The sequence below is a fragment of the Gaeumannomyces tritici genome (assembly GCF_000145635.1).
Source record: "Gaeumannomyces tritici R3-111a-1 unplaced genomic scaffold supercont2.2, whole genome shotgun sequence".
NCBI classification, from domain to species: Eukaryota; Fungi; Ascomycota; class Sordariomycetes; order Magnaporthales; family Magnaporthaceae; genus Gaeumannomyces; species Gaeumannomyces tritici.
Window position 1 is genome coordinate 1,033,575 of NW_008804546.1, and position 18,799 is coordinate 1,052,373.

Sequence of the window (18,799 nt, forward strand, 5' to 3'; positions counted from 1 at the left end):
TTTGCTGTGCCGCGGCTGCGGGCTGCGGGTTTGGACGGAGGCGACCTGGCCGTAGTGCTGGGGGTCACGGTGCCAGCCACACTGGACGGACGACTTGGACGAAGGGAGCTGTGGCGCAACAATGATACTATGATGGCCCGTGCGCTGCTCTTATCAATCAGTGGGTATAGGGCGCCGCCCCCACGCCGTAGCCTGTCATTCAAGTGTAACGGTTGTCGTAGCTTATAGAATAAAAGACAGCGTCCCTTCCACGCAGCCGGAGCACACCATGCAATTACCAAGGTATACCCATCTAGGCACCTAATACATATCCTCGCCCAATAACGAGTACGGTGCGTCAATGGGTCGGCAGCAGACAAACATCAGGCAACAAGCAACCGGCTCGGTTTGTCGTGTGTCGAGTTGGGACGGATGACGGACTCGCACAGAAATCCATACAAAAATAAGCCGTGGCAATGGAGATTCAACAGCTGGCCCGGATGTGATTCCCATGCACAAAAGGACGCCTGTGGACGCCTATGTTACCCCTGGACACAGCAAAGCGGGGGTGGAGTAGGACGATGTGAACAATGCTGACTAACACGCGGCAAGGCGCATGAGAGTGGGCTGCATGCGCTTAGCTCCGTTCAGACTTGGACCAAGTTGCTTCACCTGGTTCGGGTTCCTGCCTCGACCAGGAAGCCATGATCACAAGACGCGGAACTGGAGCGGCCGTCTAGAAAAGTGAGCTGGGTTTCTTCTTCTCTTGTATTTCAAACCAACTTTCCACGTCTTGCCCGCCACTACTCGCCGCCACGATGGCCGACTTCGAGAGGACGGTAATGGAACATTACCAGATCCCAAGCTTATACCCTGTAGAATGGCCCGCCGAAAAGAACACCAGCGATGCATCCGACGATGACGATGGCGTCGACCCCGCCAAGAAAAAGGCAGCCAGGCTGAACCGGAGAAAGTCCAAGTACCATGCCCTGGAGCGTGCCGTCAGCAATCGCGGCAGCCTCCCTCCCGGCTCCGAGAAGACGGCCAATGGCGTGGGGAACCTCGTCCAGAAGGATGAGCCAGATCCCCTGGGCACTACCGATAGTGTCGTCAGGACCCTCAAGCAGTATGGCCTGCCGCTGCAGAGCGACCCCAAGCTGCGTAAGTTGCCACAAGGACTGTCCATGCCGTCGGCACGTACTGAGACTGCGAGGGCTGGCGTCGCTGATCATCTGCCCAACTGTCTACCTAGGAAACCGGTTCCTCCTGTCCTCGACCACATTCTCTCCCGCCCTCTTCCTTTCGCAGATGCACGCCACAGCCGATACGCAACAGCTCCTAATGGGACTTGATACACTATCGCAGTCCATCGACCAGAAGTCGGCCTCGCTCAAGGTCCTCGTCGAGTCCAACTTCGAGCGCTTCGTGCGCGCCAAAGCCACGATTGACAATGTCTACAAGGAGATGAAATACCGCGGTGCTGAGCCGCCCCCGCCCCCATCTCCGCGCGCTCGTGCCCATTCACGCAATGCTAGTAGGAACAGCTTCCGGGCCGGTAGCATCTCCCTTGCTGCCCCACCAGTGCTCCAGCCCTCGGACCCGAGGAAGAAGAACGCGCTTGTCAAGGAGAGCGAGTACGGGGTTGTGGGCATCAAGACCCCTCTGCTCGAGGTGTCAGCCAAGGCCGAGGACGTCTGGGGTCCCGCGCTGGGCGGCCGCGAGAAGGAGGAGAATCTGAAGACGGTCGCGAACTCGCTTGGCAGGTTCCGCGAGTACGTCGAGACAAGCGCCGCCATCGCCGACGCTATCAAGAGAAAAGACCACGAGACACTTGTTGAAGAGTACTCCAAGGCGAGGAGATTCGCCGACGAGGCCAAGCGCCTCATCCAGGAGCTGGGCTCGGAGCAAGCTAGCGATTCGCAGCTGTATCAAGTCCTCCTCGCCGGCCGTATGTGGCACGACGTTGAGGAACAAATCTCCGCCTTCAAGCGTGTCGTGTGGCGCAAGCTAGTTGCTCTGCACAACGTCACCAAGTCGGACGTGCCAGGGCAGCCGCAGGACCAGCACATGGAGCTCATCAGCCTGCTGCTCGAACTGGGCGTCGAAGACAACCCCATATGGGTGTGGCTGCTCAGCCGCTACGACCATCTCAAGGGGAAAATACAGGCCTATGCAGACCGGACAAAGGTGGAGATTGAGCTGCTCAGGCGGCGCCTGTCAAGTGTCGATCGACCTGCCCCTCAGACCATCGCCTCGTACCTACGCGCGCTGGGCCGACAGTCCGTAGACGTCAAGGCCTCCAACTATGACTCGGCCGAGGTGGTGGAGCTCTGGGAGAAAGTGCTGTCGTTCCTGAGCGCTCTACTGTCTCCGCAGGGCATCCTCGGAGAGGTTGTCGAGTTCTGGCAGACGGTCGAAGGCTTCATGGAGGGCAGGACGCAGCGCAGCCTCCCGACGGGCTACAACGGCGAGTCACAGGTACACCACATCCTGACTCAACCTGGCACTGTGAATCTGCAGAAGGGCACCGTCGAGCTGGTTGAGATGCTGCGAGAGCACGTCTTCATCTTCTTCGCCGGCCCGCCCCCTGAGGATATCTCGTTGCTGTTCTCTCCTATGCCCCTGACTCCCAAGACGCCCATGTCGACGTCTCTGGTTGGCGCTCTGACTCCGTCTGCCATGCGAGATCCGAGGTTCAATCTTGACGCGAACAACCCTCCCCCTCCGTCGCCCAAGCGAGGCGAGGCGTGGGAGAAGTTCGCATTTTGGCCACCGTGGTCCAACTCACTTAGCGGCGTGCATTATCTAGCCAAGATGCTTGCCCTAGTAGGCTCCGGAGCATCCGACATGGCAGCCATCGCGCCTGTGGGGCGTGGTGGCGACGGCCAGGAGCTCGAGTTACTCAAGACTCTGATCAACGTCTCTCGCGAACGCTGCGTGACGGCGCTCTGCGCCGCATGGAACAAGGATGCTGAGAGCATCAAATACGTTGAGGACTGGAATCGCTCCCCGGACCGCCGTGATGTGACGCGCATGCCTGCCTGTTTCTCCTCGTTCGAGGGCTCTCTGCTCGGCGGCATGCAGAAGATACTGTACATCTCCGAGGCCACCGCCAAACCTGGGTCCGAGGACATAGTAACGGCACCGCCGGCGAAATTGCTGCAGATGGTGCGCAGCCAATATGTGACAACACTCTACAAGGCCCTGAGCGGTATGGTGGAGAATGCAGAACGATCTATCAAGAAGTCGGACGACGACTGGACCACCGAGGGTGACAGTCACACTGTCACCAGCACCTCAGGTCAGCGCTCTACCAGCAGCCTGGGTATGAGCATGGGAGGTGTGGCCGTCAAAGCCGGAGACAGGGTAAGGCCAGACCGTTTATTCAAGCTCCCATTCTGCCGCCTGAACCCGCCGCTGACAAGAAAAACCATGTGATGAACAGAATGTGAGGATGCTGCTCACGCTAAGCAACCTTCAGTGTCTGCGGTCGGAGCTTGTGCCGTCGCTCAACACCCAGTTTGAAAACGCCTTCTCGGTGAAGCTGACAGACGAGACCAAGACGATCCGCGACGTGTTGGGGCAGATCGACGCGCGGCTGTTCCAGTCGTACACACGGCCGTCAATCGAAACACTCCGGTCCATCATCCGGTCCGGGGTGGCGGCGGCTGACTGGGCGCCAGCGGACGGGGCCAAGCCGCGGGAGGCGCGGCCGTACGTATACGAGGTGCTACTGACGCTAGTGCTAGTGCACTCGCAAGTGTCGACGACAGCGAACTCGCTGACGACGCAAGTGCTCTCGTACCTGCTGGAGCAGACGTCGCGCGAGCTGCTCGAGGCCTTCAAGACGCGGCCCCGCTACGACCTCTCGACGCTGCTGCAGGCGGCGCTCGATGTCGAGTTTGCGGCCCAGACGCTGCAGCACTACACGACGCAGCGCGCAAAGGACCTGCAGAACCAGATCTACCAGGAGATCGAGTCCCGCTCCGACCGCGACGCCGTGCTCAAGATGCAGGGCGAGCTGCCCGGCCTACGGGACCTGCTCAAGCGCCTGCGCGACGCGAGCAAGAACGAGTTTGCTTGCTTCAAGAAGGTCAAGCGGAGAGACTCGGCCAGCAGCAACGGCGGCGGCGGCGAGCGCAAAGGCTCGGCGGGCAGCATTACTGGTGTTTGACAGGCCAGGACCGACTCGTCTGTCTCCTTGTAGGTCCCTATCTATATGTAGCGAGCGAGGCTGCGCAAACGTTTTGGATCTGCGCCTACCTATTCGGCGTCTCGGGCTCTCCCTTGATATCCATGTTCCCGTTCAGAAGGAACCCCATTTTTGATTATACCCCAACCATGCACGTTTGCGTCCTGCATCCGTCGAAGAACGAGAACAGCAAGGTTTAAATACCATAGACGAGTCTTCCCAGCTCGTAATCAACGAATAGACCGCAAAAGTTGCCGCCCGAGTGAGAGGCCATGATAGACAATCTAGGGAATCACAACGCCGTGGGTATTATGGTCTTTCTAGGTCTCGTGTTTGTCCATCATTCATTCATCCCGATACGTGAATCCGACACATAGCAAGGCTCGACCGCCGCCAGAAGAGAAAAGAAAAACACCCAATGCGTGGTTAGTGTCAGCAAGGAAAACGCCACACAGGTTCAGGTGCCAATTAATTATAAACAGTCCAGTATCCGATGCCCAATAAAGCCACAAGGCTCCCGCCTCGCAGAAAAGAGGCGTCTCATAAGAATAATATTTGACAGCCCGGCTTGTTCCCCTTGTAGCAATATACTAGGATACCCGTAGCGGTCAGGCAGATATAGGGTATTCGCAAGTGTTGTGGTAGGAAGGCCATTTGACTCGTAAGATCGTGGGAGACAGGAAGGAGAGGGTAGCAGGGAGGAGAGACAGCGTGTACAGGGTGCCACCAGTTACGGGGAGAGCACTCTGCTGAGCTGCGTCACTCCCCATTGGAGAGCAGCAGCGTTGAGCAGAACAAAAGTTCGAGCGATCGAGAGTCGGTTGGGGAGAAGATTGGATTTTCTTGCTTTGCTTGGACTTCGGCATCTTTGCGAATATTGGTGATTGTGTCAGTAAGAATAGCGCCTCACTCGGGAGCAGACGAGAGATGGGCAGATGGCACGGAGATGCCTCACATTTGAGATCAAGATCGTGAAAATACTCGTGCAATGCAGGCTCCTGTGTGGCAAGCATCCCGCCTGGCTCCCTGCAGAAGGTTCGAGGCAGCACTTTCCTGATGCCGAGGAGCATTTTGAGGAGGTCTGCAAGTATATATCCTTGCTGGGTAAAGCTCACTGGGGCCTTCTCGAGCGGCCACATAGGCTGCAGAGTGTCCTGCTCCCACGCCTTGAACGCCCACGTTGTCTTTTCGATACAGTTGAGTAGGATGAGGGTTGTGAAAAACATGTTGTGGTCAATCTTGGTCTTGCTATCCTGAAGCACTCGCTGCATGCCCGTCAGGAGCTGCTTGCTGGTCTGGGCTGCCTTCCTTTCGGCCGCGGCCGTCAGCTGGAGGCAGACGGTTGTGAAGCAATCCTGGTCTGTGTTGTCTCTGATCCAGCGCGTCTTGCCCTCGGGGCCGCCGTACCGAGCCAGGATGTGCCACTGTCGTTCACGGTCGAGAATCTCAACCAGCCCCCACAGCTCTATGGCCTTTTTGAGGAGCTCGTCCTGCGTCTTGTGGCTGAGGCTGAGGGCGGTATTTAGGGTGATGCGAGCGAACTTTGACTTTTCTCGTTCCACAAACTCGTGCAGGACCTTCCGCATATACAGTTCCACCTTGGCCTGCACGTCTTCCTTGTCCGAGTCGATCATGAGAAGGTCTTGTTTAGCCCAGGGTGTCGACGGGGCGCCAGATTCGTCCGTCAGGCATTCCTTGGGGCCCGTGCTCTGCAGGGCGTGGACTGTGAAATTGAAGTTGCTCTCGGGGAAGATTGAGAGCTCAAGAACAGTCCCCTGGTCGGCGAAATCAACGTGAGCCTTCAGATCGTTTAAGCGGTGCTGGTTGAGCACGATCTGCACGCCGGCCGAGTATAAATCCAGCTGCTCTGAGAACTTGGTCCTGACGCAGCCTGACTTCCAGATGCGGGGGGACAAAACCTTCCTACAGGTGTCGCAGGGGTGCCCTCTCGAGCATGTCTTCCGCAGAATCCTGCATCGTATACAAGCTCCAATCTTGCGCACCTCCTGCACCTCTTTACGCCGGTGGGCGTCGAAGCGCGAGCGAGAGTGTCGGGCTTTGCCGCTGTTGGGGCTCGACAAGCGGAAGCCACCCTTGACCATCATCTGGGGACCCAGGAGAGAGTCGGCTGCTTGCGAGGCGCGCATGGAGATTGCGAGCGCGTCAGACTGTGTGAGTTCGCCCCATGGCTGTTGCTGGGTCACGTCCGTACCGTCCTCCATCACAATGTCCCCCTGAGGGACCTCAGTGGACTGTAGAATAGCGAGCGCGTTGGTTTCGCGGAGCTGCGGGTCTAAGAGTTGCGGATTCAGCCTTGCGGTTGCTGCTGCAGCTACGCTGAGGGCTGTAGAATGAGAGGCAGGCTCCGAGGACTGGAGAAGCGCGTGAATCTGCTGCTCGGCAGTCAACTCTTCCCTGTCCACATCAACTGGAGGCGACCCAGTTGCAGCGTCTTCGCCCTGTGCGACGTGCTCTTGGAGTGGTACAGCACCAGCCTCCTCCTTGAAACCCACGGCTCCGGGGTCAACCGCCACGAAGTGGTCTTGGGCGTCGAAGCGGTCGGCGACTTCGGCGCCGATATCTGCTGTGGTGAGGACGCCGGCGGGGATGCCTCGGTCGTCATGCTTCTCGCTCAGATCGATCTGGCGCGACACCTCGGCGAGCGTCTCAAGCGCGGTCCAGTCTCGCTGGGTCAGGTCGTGGTCAGGGGGCGGCGCGTCGGCGGGCGGACGGGCGGGAGTCGAGTGGACGGGAACGGGCTTGGTGCCCTGCTCGGCGGCGGCCTTGGTGAAGCCATGGATGGTGAGGCAGGCCCTGACGCGGTCGCTCTCGGAGATTGCGGGGCACTTCCTGGTCAGGTGGGTAGTGAGGCTGTCGATGCGGCCCTTAGGGAAGTTCTCGCCGCAGGACTTGCACGTGTGGGGATAGCGGTTGCTGTTGTCGGCCAGCTTGGGGCCGCGCTCGAAGAACTGGAGAATCAGGGCGTTCGGTTTACGGCCCATGGTGGCGGTGCCCGCGTCGGCGGCGGGCAGTTGCCGTTGGCTTGGAGGTCCCGATTCACCGTCACCTGGTCAGGGCGGCAGGCGGGAACATGAAGGGGCGGCGATGGGTGGAAAGGGGAGGCGGCGCGGCACGACAAATACCAGGGCAGTACCTAGAGACGCCTAGATACCTACCAGGGAGTCAGGTAGGTAGGTAGGTACCAGCCAATGCGGCTAAGCAACGTCGAGCTCGCTCCGGGTCTAGTACGAGCCAACTCCCGCCCAACAGCCAGCCCCCGCAGTGATGCGCCTGGACAGGAGTGCAGCACTGGCACCCCCGCGGCACTGCTGCAATTGGCGGATGCGGTACCAGCACCGCCCTTGGAGACAATCACGCCCGCACACCTGGCGGGAGCCTCGATGGAAGCCCGAATGCAGAGGCTGCGTTGTGCGACGAAAGGTGGCTGTTTGTTGCGGTCTGGTATTTTTTCCTGGGCTGGTCGTGAAAAGGCCGGCAGAAAAGAAGTCGGTGTGGCGGCTCTTGGGGAGGTGTGGGTTGGCAAGGCCTGGGAGCGGGATGCGGTGAAGGTTTGACGTGTCCGGGTGGGGGGGCATTGGCTGCACCAGAGTGGCGGCCCCAGGCTCTCACGTGCCAAAGCCAGTCTCTGCGCCTGTCCAATTGCCAGGCTGCTGGATTTGGAAAATGGCGGGGCACCATCCACCTCCAGATAAAAGAAAGGACGAAAAAAAAAAGCCACCGGCACTTGCTCAAAGCGTCGCACAGCAGGGATGCAGTGTGACCCCACTGAAATTTCTCAGCCCGGGCAGCCGCATCGGATGGTCATAGCAACTGGGGACGGCTTCGGATTCCAATCCCGTGCTTGACGAACTTTCTGCCGCTCAAGCTTTTCGTTTCTCCGTTGACTAGAAAGGGCGTTAGAAGGACCAGCTCAGCAGCCCTAGGTTCTGCTCATAAGCGAGCGTCGCCCAGAGCTAGACTTGCTGTTCGCACGCCCTCCCCCTCAACCGGCCGCAGATTTCCGCGCTCTCGGCGCACGCCCTCTCCCGCCCGTCAACGGCAGGCAACGGCAGGCAACGGCAGGCAACTCACACAACGGCGCCATGGCTGCCGCTTCAAATTCCATCAAGCTGCTCAGCGGCAACTCGCAGTATGCGAAACATCCCCATGCCCCATGCGCCCTGTCCGTCCGCCCCACTGGTGACCGTAGATGGTGCTAACCTGGCTCGAAACATATTAGTATGCTGCTGGGCCGGCTGGTTGGCGACCGGTATGTGGTTCATGACACTTCACCCCTGGGGGGTCTCCTCGGCCTTGTTGATGGGCCAGGCTTGCCAGTCGTCCAGACAGTCTGACATCTCGTGCCCCTCCCCGCAGCCTTGGTATCGAGATTGCAAAGACTATGAGCCTGAACTACTCAAATCAAGAGACGAGCGTCACGATCGGCGAGTCTGTCCGAGACGAGGATGTTTTCATCATCCAGTCCACCATGCCCGGCGACATCAACGACGGTTAGTTCTCCTCTCGCTCTGGCAGTCTCTGGATTGACACCGGGAAAGCCGTCCACTAACACGCAGTCTCCTTCGCGCTAGGGCTGATGGAGCTGCTCATTATGACCCATGGTATGCTTCCTGTTTCTCGCCAGAGCATGTTCACACATCAGCCATGGCCTCGCTGACGCCCCAAAAGCCTGCCGGACAGCATCTGCTCGGAGGATCACATGGTGAGCCTGGCGTTGCGGCTACGGCCATTGCCATCTCGGGAATCCTTTCCCTCGCTGACACGGAAGGTTCTATCTATTTCAAGTGTCCTACCGAACTTTCGTAAGTTGAGCCTACTAGGGGCCTCGTGATGCAGCTTTTCGTGTGACACACAGATCCACTAACCTCCTAACAGCCTACGGTTAGTTTCCCCAGCTTCCTGTAGGCTCGAGATCAGATCTTAACATCCACTTAGCACGGCAGGACAAGAAGGACCGGTCTAGAGGTACGTGTGCAATGTTTCCAAAGCCTCGCCTGCCACCTAATACATGATTACTAACTCGTGTCGACTCCCACAGCCCCTATCTCGGCCAAGCTGATTGCGTAGGTTCCTTTGGTCTGGCCCTATGAAACCCACATATACTAATACGGGGTGACTATAGGAACATGATTGTATGTGGTCTCCCAGCGAAGTCATACGATTGGATCGCCTTGCAACCGTGCTGACCTGCTTGACAGCAAACTGCGGGATGCAACCACGTCATTACCATGGATCTGGTAGGTCTGAAAGCTATGCAAATGACAGTAGACGAAGGTGGTTGAGTACTAACTCGCCCGCAGCATGCATCTCAAATCCAGGGTTTCTTCAACATTCCGGTTGATAACCTCTACGCTGTAAGTGCCACTCAACCACTACCTGTTTGGAGAATTAGGCACGAGAATTGACCGGAAAAAGGAGCCATCTGTCCTCCGATGGATCAGGGAGAACCTGCCAGTCGAGAAGTGTGTCATCGTTTCGCCTGACGCCGGTGGAGCGAAGCGAGCGACTTCAATTGCCGACCGGCTGGACCTTGGCTTCGCTCTCATTCACAAGTAAGTCCCCTACACATCGAGGCCTGCTTGAGATTGCGTTGTTAATCTGGGTAAAAAAATAAACAGGGAGCGCCCGCGACCGAACGTCGTAGGCCGGATGGTCCTCGTCGGTGATGTCAAAGACAAGATTGCCATCCTGGTCGACGACATGGCAGACACCTGCGGCACCCTGAGCAAGGCCGCTCAGACGGTGAAGGAGCACGGAGCGGAAGAGGTGGTGGCAATAGTGACTCGTCAGTGGTGTTCTCATCCCATCTCTCACTGTCAGCAGACATGCTAACGCCCGATTTCCCCCTATAGACGGAAGTATGTCTCCTTGACGCGATAATCACGGCGTTCAAGCTGGCTGCCCACTGGCTTGGATTCCCCATAAGTGCTCTTGTGGCAGAGAAGCGAAAGTAGCTGACCCAAACGCCCCGTGCGCAGTTCTGAGCGGCGACGCCATCGACAACCTGAATAAGTCATGCCTGTCTAAGGTGGTTGTCACCAATGTATGTGAAGCTCCCATGGAATCCTGGCCTGGAGCTGTGCGAGTGCGGATACTAACCCGTGTTGCCATCAGACTGTTCCTCTGGGGAACAAGGTCGACCTTTGCCCCAAGCTTCGAGTCATTGATGTCTCAGCCACGATTGCCGAGGTGAGCGAGAACATGCCCAGCCGGTTGTTTGCCTTGATCATGCTTTGATTCTAACGAGATCGACTAGGCGATCCGGAGAACACACAATGGAGAGAGCGTCAGCCACCTCTTCACGCACGTTCCGGTGTAAGGTAGAAGCAGCGATCACCGGGCAGTTTGCGGGGGAGGACAGTGATGCTTGGCTGGGTGCCTTTCACTAAGTGCAAGTACCTTCCCGGTACCCAAGTGTCTGTCTTGTTTGATGGATAGATGTCCGCCGTCTTTTTGGGATACATGAGGACGGCTTTTGTTTGCATTGATTTTTTATTGTTGTTTACCTTATGAAGGACAGAAACTCAAAAGGCTTAGCCGTCCCTCTGGTGTCGTTTGAGGGTGCACATCAACCCTTTTACCTGTCTGTCGGATTCTCATGGCTCTCCATGAAGCCTCGTGCATGCCCAGGGTGCTTGGACTGACCGAATACGATACTTAAATACAGGTAACCAACAATGGATAACTCATTGGCAACTTTCCCCATGCTTGTACCCCTAATTTCCCGACAGTGCCGACCTGGAGCTCCCAGTCTTTGGGAGCTGAATGGCATTGTGTGGAGCCTCCACGCGCTAAAGTTCCAGCTGAACAGTGCTGTCCTAGGGTGGAGCAGTGTGGCCCCAGGTGCGGGTCACAGTCGGCGTGATAAGAAGCTCCGATAAGATGGCCCTAAACTAGGTATGCGCAGGCCAATTCGGCACATGAGCACGCGTTTACCTGGGTCGGAATCTAGCTCCCAGAAACGCCGTCTCACCACCGCCAACTTCGGTTTGCTCCCGAATCCGACGAAATCCTTTCCGCCTGCTGCCGCCCATCGACAATCGGTTCCTCTATCATTCCCTCCGAGAACCGCGCCTCCATGCTTCGGTCTGTTCTCTGAACTGGGTTGGTCGGCGTCGCCGCGATTCGCGCTCCTGGGCTCGCAGCCCGCGTCCTTTCCCGCAATGCTGTTCCCGGAGCAGGACGCTCCGCTGGTCAAGGCATGGATCGTCAAGCGCCTCGAGAATACGTCGGTATCCCCTCGCTATCTTTGCCCCGGCAGGCGCCCTGGCGCAGAAAGCAGCCGTGTATATCACGTTGCGATGGGCAGGGTTCTGCGAGTTGGTTGTGACTGACAGCGCGAGTGTTTGGGCTCTCTAGATCGGATGCCGACATTGATGTTCTGGCCGACTACGTCCTTGCCCTGCTAGGCCACGACGGATCCGCCCAGGAGGTGCGCGAGAACTGCGAGAAGGAAATACCGGATTTTCTCCAGGAAGGTACGAGCTATGCTGGGACTGAGCCTCTTGGGTGCTCTTGGCCGGCGCATTACTGATCGCGCGCCTGCACAACCTTAGATGCCACGGTTTTCCTCGATGACGTGTTCGCGGCCCTTGCCTATAGGTCCTATCTACCCGGCGCTCCTCCCGCGCCCAAGGTTGCACCACCACAGCCGCAACCCCCTGCAGCGCCGCCGTCCGGGCCCCGCTACCCCGCCGCCCTGTCCGGCGCCGCCCCGGCCTTTGCGCCTCAGACCGGCTCGAGGAAACGCTCGTACCACGACCGCGGCGACACCGAGTCTCGCGCCGGACCCGGGGACCGCGGTGGCTTCGGCGGTAGGGCCACGAAACAGCCACGCCGTCAAGGCTACGGCAATGCCCCTTCGGCCTACAATAACGGAGCCGCGCCTGGGCCCTTCCAGTCACATGGGTTCCCTCCCGCCGGCTTGCCATCCGCCGAACTGGAGTACGACCCCATGTCGCTGATGCCTCCGATGGACGCCCTCCTCCCCGGCTTCCATCCGCCCCCACCCGGCGGCTTTCCTCCTGGCGCGCCACACTTCCCTCAATCTGCCAAGGGTCAGGGCTCGAGAAGAAGACGTTGTCGGGACTATGATGCGCAAGGATTCTGTACGAGGGGCAACACATGTCAGTACGAGCATGTGCCCTCGGTGGGCTATGGTGCTTCTGCATCCGCAGCACAGGGTCAGTTTGGTGGTGAGTAACAGCCTGAGGCCCTATCACCAAGTACAGACCCTTGCTAACGAACCAATCATGGACACGCAGGGTACGATCCCACAAACTCTTCATTACTCCTCCCCGAAGGGCAGTCTCATATGCCAGCGCAATTGCCCGGCTTCCCATCTTTCCCTGGTGCCTTTGATCCCAGGCTTGGCCAAGGCCGCCATGGAAACGGGCAGGGGAGGGGCGGAAGGAAAAATGGGTATCGCTCGCAGCTGTCTGCCGATGGGCCCTCGCACGACAAGAGCAAGACGACTATTGTCGTGGAGAATATTCCCGAGGAGAAGTTTTCCGAGGACGAGGTTCGCGGCTTCTTCTCCCAGTTTGGAAACATCGTGTCCGTATCCATGCAGCCGTACAAGCGACTGGCGCTTGTCAAGTTTGCCAAATGGGGCTCGGCCAACGCGGCCTATAGATCCCCCAAAGTCATATTTGACAATCGGTTTGTGCGCGTTTTCTGGCACAAGGAAGACGGCTCTACGCTTCCGGCACCCGTCCCCCTCGGCGGCTCTAACGGTTCCAACGGCTCCAACGTGTCCAACGGTACGGCAGGCGTTGACGCTAAGGACGGCGCCGCCAACGGTCAGGACGAAAGCAACGGTGAACATGCTGAGCCTGATGTAGACATGGAGGAGTTTGTCCGCAGGCAGGAGGAGGCGCAAAAGGCGTTCGATGAGAAGAAACGCAAGAAGGAAGAGGTGGAGCGCCAGCGCCAGGAGCTCGAAGAGCGGCAGAAGGAGCTACTTGCCAAGCAGCAGGCCGAGAAGGAGAAGCTCAAGGCAAAGATGGCCGCGGCGGGTCACACGGGCAAGCAGGACTCGTCTCCCGAGATTACGTTTTCCAAACTGTCGGGGCCCACGTCGGACAAGGGCGGCGGCCGCACCGACGCGCTGCGGGCCCAGCTCGCCGCGCTCGAGGACGAGGCCAGGTCCATGGGGCTGAACCCGAACGAGATGGACGAGGCGCCCGCCTGGGGCGCTCCGCCGCCCCTCCGCGGCCGCGGCGGCTACCGGGGTCGTGGGCGCGGAGGCTATGCTCCCCCATGGGCCGGATATCCGCCCAGGGGAGGTGGTGGGTTCCGGGGCAGGGGTGGCGGCCACCACGCCGCCTACGCCGCGTACTCTCTGGATCACCGGCCCAAACGGGTTGCTGTTTCAGGCGTGGACTTTTCTGACTCCGACAAGGACGAGAAACTGCGCCACCACCTTCTTGTGAGTGCCTTCCTTTGCTGCCGACAACTGGTGACACAAGCGAGGCCCTCCTTTGGAACACCTACTGACTGGTAGCTTAACAGGGCGTCGGAGAGTTCAAGGACATCCAGTGCGAAAAGGGTGTCGCGCGCGTCACGTTTAACGACCGGCGAACCGCCGAGGCCTTCTTTAATGGCGTGTCGAGCGGTGGCGGGATACTAGGCATCGACGGCACGCTCGAGGTCTCATGGGTCCCGAATTCAACAGGCTCTGGCGACGGTGGAGGAGGTTCGCTCCAGGTCGACACGGCGGCCAAGGGCGGCAACGGCACTGACGACAAGCCGCCGGCGTCGGGCCTGGCTAGCGGTAGGCCCGACGAGGGTGACCGCGACGAGGAAGACGAAGACGACAACATGGGCCTGGACAGCGCCAGGGAGGCCCAGTCGCACGCGAACATGGACTACGACGTGGCCGATGAGGAGAACTGGGACGTTGCCTAGGCTGCTTGCGTGTCCGGCTTTACCCAGGAGGACCCCTCAAAAGTACTTGGCGACAAGCACTAAATAATTTCAGAAGGGTGCTTTTTTTTTTCATCGGGAAAAGCTGTGTTAGGGATTCATGAGTACTAATAACCATCCCTACTGCCAAAATCGGTATTTCGGCAAAATAAAGACGGGAGTTGAATAGACGCAGATTGGAATCTGTGCCCAAGTGAGACGCCTCTGATCAGTTAGTTGTGTTCACTGTATTTTATGCGCACCCCGTCGGGATTCAATAATCATGGTGGAGAGGAAAGAACAAAACGCAGAGGCAAAAGCGCCCTGCTGTCCATGTCTTGTATACCTATCTCGTTAAGCCTGTGCAAGTGAAACCCCTAGGCTTACTTCCTTGGAGCTTACTCATGATATGTGCATGCGGTAATTCGAACTCCAAGGTGGAAAGGAAAAAGGAAACTAGGTATCTGCGTCTAGCTATTAACATTTAGCAGCGGGGGTGTTTCTAACCGCACGCTCCCACTAAGGCATCAAAATTCAAAAACCGAAAACTCCCCTTTCGTCCTGTCCCTCCCCCTCTCTCTCACACACACACACACACACACCTCCTTCTCAAGGCTCTGGGACAGGCCGAGCAACGACGCCGCCGCTACCGACGGGGACATCCAGGCTCGGCTTGGCCGAGTGCGAGGGCGACGACGACGCCGACGACGACGACTCGGCGCCGGGGCCGAACACGAGCGTGGCCTCGGTGGGGCCCCCCGACATGGAGCGGCCCCGGCCGGCGGCGGTGGCGAGGACCTCCCTGTTCTTGCGGGCGCGGCGCCTGCGCAGGCCGAGGACGACGCCCCAGGCCGCGACGCCGACGAACGCGGCGGCGCCCAGTGCGGATGCGACGGGGGTGGCCCAGGCGGGGCGCGCGCTACCGCCGCCTCCCTGCTGCTGCGGGCGGGGGCCCTCGGTGGCCGGGTCGTAGACGTACGACTCGCTGGCGGGGCTGGGGGGCGGCTTGGCGTCGCGGGCCCAGGCTGAGGGCTCCGGGCCGAGGACGAAGTCGAGGGTGCCGCCTGAGGCGAAGACGTCGTCCCACGTGAGCCAGGCGCGGTCCCAGTCGTTGCCGTTGACCTTGAGGCTCTGGACGTAGTAGGCGTCCTCGGAGCCGCCGGTGGAGCGGATGCGGAGGGACTTGGAGCCGCCGAGCGAGATGGTCACGTCCTCGAGCCAGGGGGAGCCGATGAGGAAGGTGGTCTGGCCCGTGAGCGGGTAGAGGCCCAGCATGACCCAGAGGATCCACGACTCCATGGCGCCCGCGTCGCTGTTCCCCGGGAGGCCGTTGGGGCGGACGCCGTAGAACTTTTTGCCAATGTGCCGACTCGTGTTGACCGACAGGTCCTGGCGGCCTACAAAGTTGAAGAGAAAAGGCGTCGTGAAGCTCGGCTCGTTGCCCGGGTTGAAGATCATCTTGTCGAACTGCTCGTGGCCGTGCTCGCGCACGTTCGGCTGGAATATCGTCTCGAGCCGCCTCACAAACGTCTCGGGACCGGCTGAGAGCTTGATCAGCTGGTCGATATCGTGGTGTGCGTTCATCGAGTACTCCCAGGGGAGCGCTTGGTAGTAGTGGTCGCCCCAGTAGCACCCGTTGCAGCTCATGGGATCCTGTTCCAGGAAAGCGCCGCCCTCGCCGATCGGCCCAAGGAACCCCACGAAGCCATGCGACTTCATGTTGGTGTTCCAGTGGTTTCTCCACTGCCGCGATCGTCCGAGGTACTTTTCGGCGTCCTTTGTCTTTCCGAGCCCCTTTGCTACTTGGTAGAGCCCAAAGTCGTTTCCGGCACTTTGCAATTTCTCGCGTTAGCTTTCACGTCCTCGAGAGTTGAAAAATGGGTGCGGTAAAACGCGAGACTCACTACTCAACCGCCCTCGTCACGGAGCGGGCGTACTTGGTGGTGACGTAGCCGTGCTTGAGCCAGTCGGGCAGCGCGCCGCGCCCCTCCTTGGTCGATGAAGACTTGTCCCTGGGGTCGTCGTTGTTCGGCGGCTGCACCTCGGCGTTCTTGACCATGGCCGCGTAGCCGTCGTCCCAATTGATGCGGCCGCGGACGCCCTTGATGAAGGCGTCGGCGAAGACCGTGTCCGAGTTGCTGCCGCCCTGGACGGCGCCGTTGAAGAAGGAGGACCGCGCGTCGGACACGTAGCCGTCGTGGCGCCAGGTGTCAATCATGGACCGGATCCAGTCCTCGTACATGGACGGCTGGAACACGTGGAACAGCGCCGTGGTGCACCGGAACAGGTCCCAGAGCGTGAAGACGTCGTCGTAGTAAGGCTCAAGCGAGTCCCACTTGGGGTTCTCGCCCGTCTTGTTGGTGGGCATCAGGTGCATAAAGTACATCGAGGTGTAGAGCCGCCGGAGGTTGTCCTCGTTCTTGTCGTTCGCCGTCACCTTGGAGAGCACCTGCGAGTTCCAGACGTCGCGAGTCTTGTCCCTCAGCTCCAACAGGCGCGTGCCGGCAGGCACCTGGTCCTGTAGGTTTCGACAGGCCTTATCCTCGGAAATGAAGGAAACGCCGACGCGTGAGCTCACGGCTGCCGCGTCAAAGGTGAAGACGGCGCCCAGGCGGTTGGTCGCGTGTTCCACCTTGGAGGCATCCGAGTACCGGGACAGGGTTTCCCCCGCCGCCGAGTCGCCGAGGAAGGTTTTGAAGGTGGCAGACTCGTTGAAGACTCCGCAAAAGTAGACGGTCCACTTGGGAGACCGGTTCCAGCCGTTGTCGTACGAGCCCTGTCCGCGGTACCTAGTCTGGCCCGAGCCGTCCTTGTCGACCTCGATCTTGCCTCCCAGGTAGTGCTGGCCCAGCCCCATGCCGCGGAAGGATGGGAGGACGTGGGAGACGTCGACGATGACGTTTCGCGGCTTCGGGTCAGATGGGAACGTGTACTGATACATTCCCGCGCGGCTTGAAGCGGCGAGCTCGACCGTCACGCCCGTCTTCAGCTTGGACCTGTAATATCCGACCTCGGTGACGTCCGCAGTCTCCCGACCCGTTTTATGGTTGCCCAGCGGATTCTCTACCTTGCCCGGCACCGGCATCTGGGCCACCACGCCGTACTTTGGGGCTCCGCCAGTACCACTCAGGTGAAGCATGCTGAAGCCTAGGAAATCGCCGTTGGGCTGGTACCCCGAATAGCTGTCGCCGCCGGTAAACAGGTCTGGGCCCAGCTTGACCATGCCGAAGGGCTCGCTCACGCCGGGGAAGGTGTTGCCTCCGCCCGCAGAGCCGGTGTCGGTAAAGACATATTTTGTGAGATCGGCCGCGTTGGCCAGGCCGCCCAACAACAAAAGGGCGTGTAGGAAAGGCATCGCCTAGTCTCTAATCTGTGAAGGAGAGAGCCAGAGGAAGCTGAATGAAGTCGAGCGAGAGAGTGTAAAATAGGTCCAGCTTAGGCACCCCGGCCTGTCATGAGTCTCGAAAAGAAAGAGATGGCATGTATGATACAACCGTTATGTGCCGAGAAAATAGGCAACAACCGTGGAGAGACTCCCCGAGAGCCAAGGTGAGTTCTCACCAGCCAAGGACAAGAGGGAATGGAGGGTCGAGTCAAAGGGAGACGTGCGTCAGCCCAAGAGCGCGCAGACGGCACTAAAGTCCCGAGACATGGAGATGGATTCGCTTGGCTGCTGCTAGCCTCGTTGGCAGCGGGGCGGGAGGGAAGCAAGAGCAAGCGAGAGCGGGAGATGATGTATACAAGAAGGAATGTTTGCAAAGACACAAGAGAAAAGGCACCACGTGTGCGAGCGGGAGGATGCCATCAAGCCATGGCATTTTCTCGGCCACGAGCTGAAAAGGGCGGAGCAGTCGCGGCACCGTCAAAACGGTGGACCAGACTCCTGGGGTCCACATGAAGACGGGCAGGCAGGGCGGCGGGCTAGGCCGCCGCCCCAGGGTCCAAGACAGCGCGAAGAAGAAAGGGAATGGAACGGCAGCGGAGATGTGGTAGGGGTGGGGGGCGGGCGCGTGGCTGATGGACGGGCCAGGGGTTGAGGTCAAAAGCCAGCGGCCCAGGTTCCACGCGCAGTTAGCGTAGGAACAAAAAAAGCCGATCAGGGACCAGGCTGGACTGCATCCCCGTGGCGTGCAGGTCACTTACCCGCTAAGGCGTCGACTTAGCGACTGGAAGGTTTGGTGGTAGCCGAAACGGAACGAACGGCATGCAGCCAACTGACACAAGAGTCTGGAGACAGGCACAAGAAAGGACAAAGACAGCACCCCACTGTCCATTCCATTCCATGTCCACCTGTCAGTTTTGGCATCACTGTTGACGACTGCCAGGGATGCTCACTCGTTGCGCCCCAGCTGAGACCTGTACTTGTGTGTGTTCAGCTGACGACGCCTCCCTTGGCTGCAAGTACCACATGAGTGAGATTGATGGGAAAAGAGAGTTGGTGTGGTGGCACGGCATCACAGGGCCACAGGGGGGCTTTGCCATTCCTAGCCGTTTTCGCGCATCTTGGGAGATCTTGAAAGTCAGCCCCAAGCATTCGCCAAGCCCCAGGCTGTGGACGCGAATGGGCGGCTCTGTGCAGGGGGCTCCAGCGGGCCAAGCAGAGACCCAAGCACCAAGAGCAAGAGGATGATGGCAAACAAGGAATTGCGGGCTCTTGGGCGACCGCTGATCTGGAGAAGAGACGTCATCAGGTGTTGGTAA

At 59.2% G+C, this 18,799-nt stretch overlaps 5 protein-coding genes across 5 annotated transcripts; 3 read left to right on the plus strand and 2 right to left on the minus strand.

Moving 5' to 3' along the window:
- The first annotated feature begins 623 nt into the window (after positions 1-623).
- GGTG_02875 (hypothetical protein) lies at positions 624-4,510 on the plus strand. Its single transcript, XM_009220651.1, has 3 exons — positions 624-1,140; positions 1,232-3,345; positions 3,425-4,510. The coding sequence occupies exons 1-3, from the start codon at positions 798-800 to the stop codon at positions 4,151-4,153; spliced, it is 3,186 nt and encodes a 1,061-aa protein (XP_009218915.1). The 5' UTR covers positions 624-797; the 3' UTR covers positions 4,154-4,510.
- Positions 4,440-7,683, minus strand: GGTG_02876 (hypothetical protein). Its single transcript, XM_009220652.1, has 2 exons — positions 5,127-7,683; positions 4,440-5,037 (listed from the first exon to the last, which is right to left on the minus strand). Exons 1-2 carry the CDS (start codon positions 7,171-7,173, stop codon positions 4,931-4,933), a joined length of 2,154 nt encoding a protein of 717 aa, XP_009218916.1. The 5' UTR covers positions 7,174-7,683; the 3' UTR covers positions 4,440-4,930.
- A 212-nt stretch (positions 7,684-7,895) lies between these two features.
- On the plus strand, positions 7,896-10,897 carry GGTG_02877 (ribose-phosphate pyrophosphokinase 3). The gene is made up of 18 exons (XM_009220653.1): positions 7,896-8,321; positions 8,412-8,441; positions 8,549-8,682; positions 8,764-8,793; positions 8,861-8,894; positions 8,978-8,994; positions 9,068-9,073; positions 9,128-9,157; positions 9,231-9,255; positions 9,315-9,324; positions 9,391-9,429; positions 9,493-9,546; positions 9,608-9,744; positions 9,811-9,977; positions 10,045-10,050; positions 10,171-10,235; positions 10,307-10,381; positions 10,449-10,897. The coding sequence occupies exons 1-18, from the start codon at positions 8,275-8,277 to the stop codon at positions 10,509-10,511; spliced, it is 969 nt and encodes a 322-aa protein (XP_009218917.1). The 5' UTR covers positions 7,896-8,274; the 3' UTR covers positions 10,512-10,897.
- A 220-nt stretch (positions 10,898-11,117) lies between these two features.
- Positions 11,118-14,408, plus strand: GGTG_02878 (hypothetical protein). Its single transcript, XM_009220654.1, has 5 exons — positions 11,118-11,420; positions 11,552-11,670; positions 11,749-12,387; positions 12,457-13,622; positions 13,706-14,408. Exons 1-5 carry the CDS (start codon positions 11,356-11,358, stop codon positions 14,099-14,101), a joined length of 2,385 nt encoding a protein of 794 aa, XP_009218918.1. The 5' UTR covers positions 11,118-11,355; the 3' UTR covers positions 14,102-14,408.
- Positions 14,385-18,049, minus strand: GGTG_02879 (hypothetical protein). Its single transcript, XM_009220655.1, has 2 exons — positions 16,003-18,049; positions 14,385-15,929 (listed from the first exon to the last, which is right to left on the minus strand). The coding sequence occupies exons 1-2, from the start codon at positions 17,451-17,453 to the stop codon at positions 14,708-14,710; spliced, it is 2,673 nt and encodes an 890-aa protein (XP_009218919.1). The 5' UTR covers positions 17,454-18,049; the 3' UTR covers positions 14,385-14,707.
- Between the last annotated feature and the right edge of the window lie 750 nt (positions 18,050-18,799).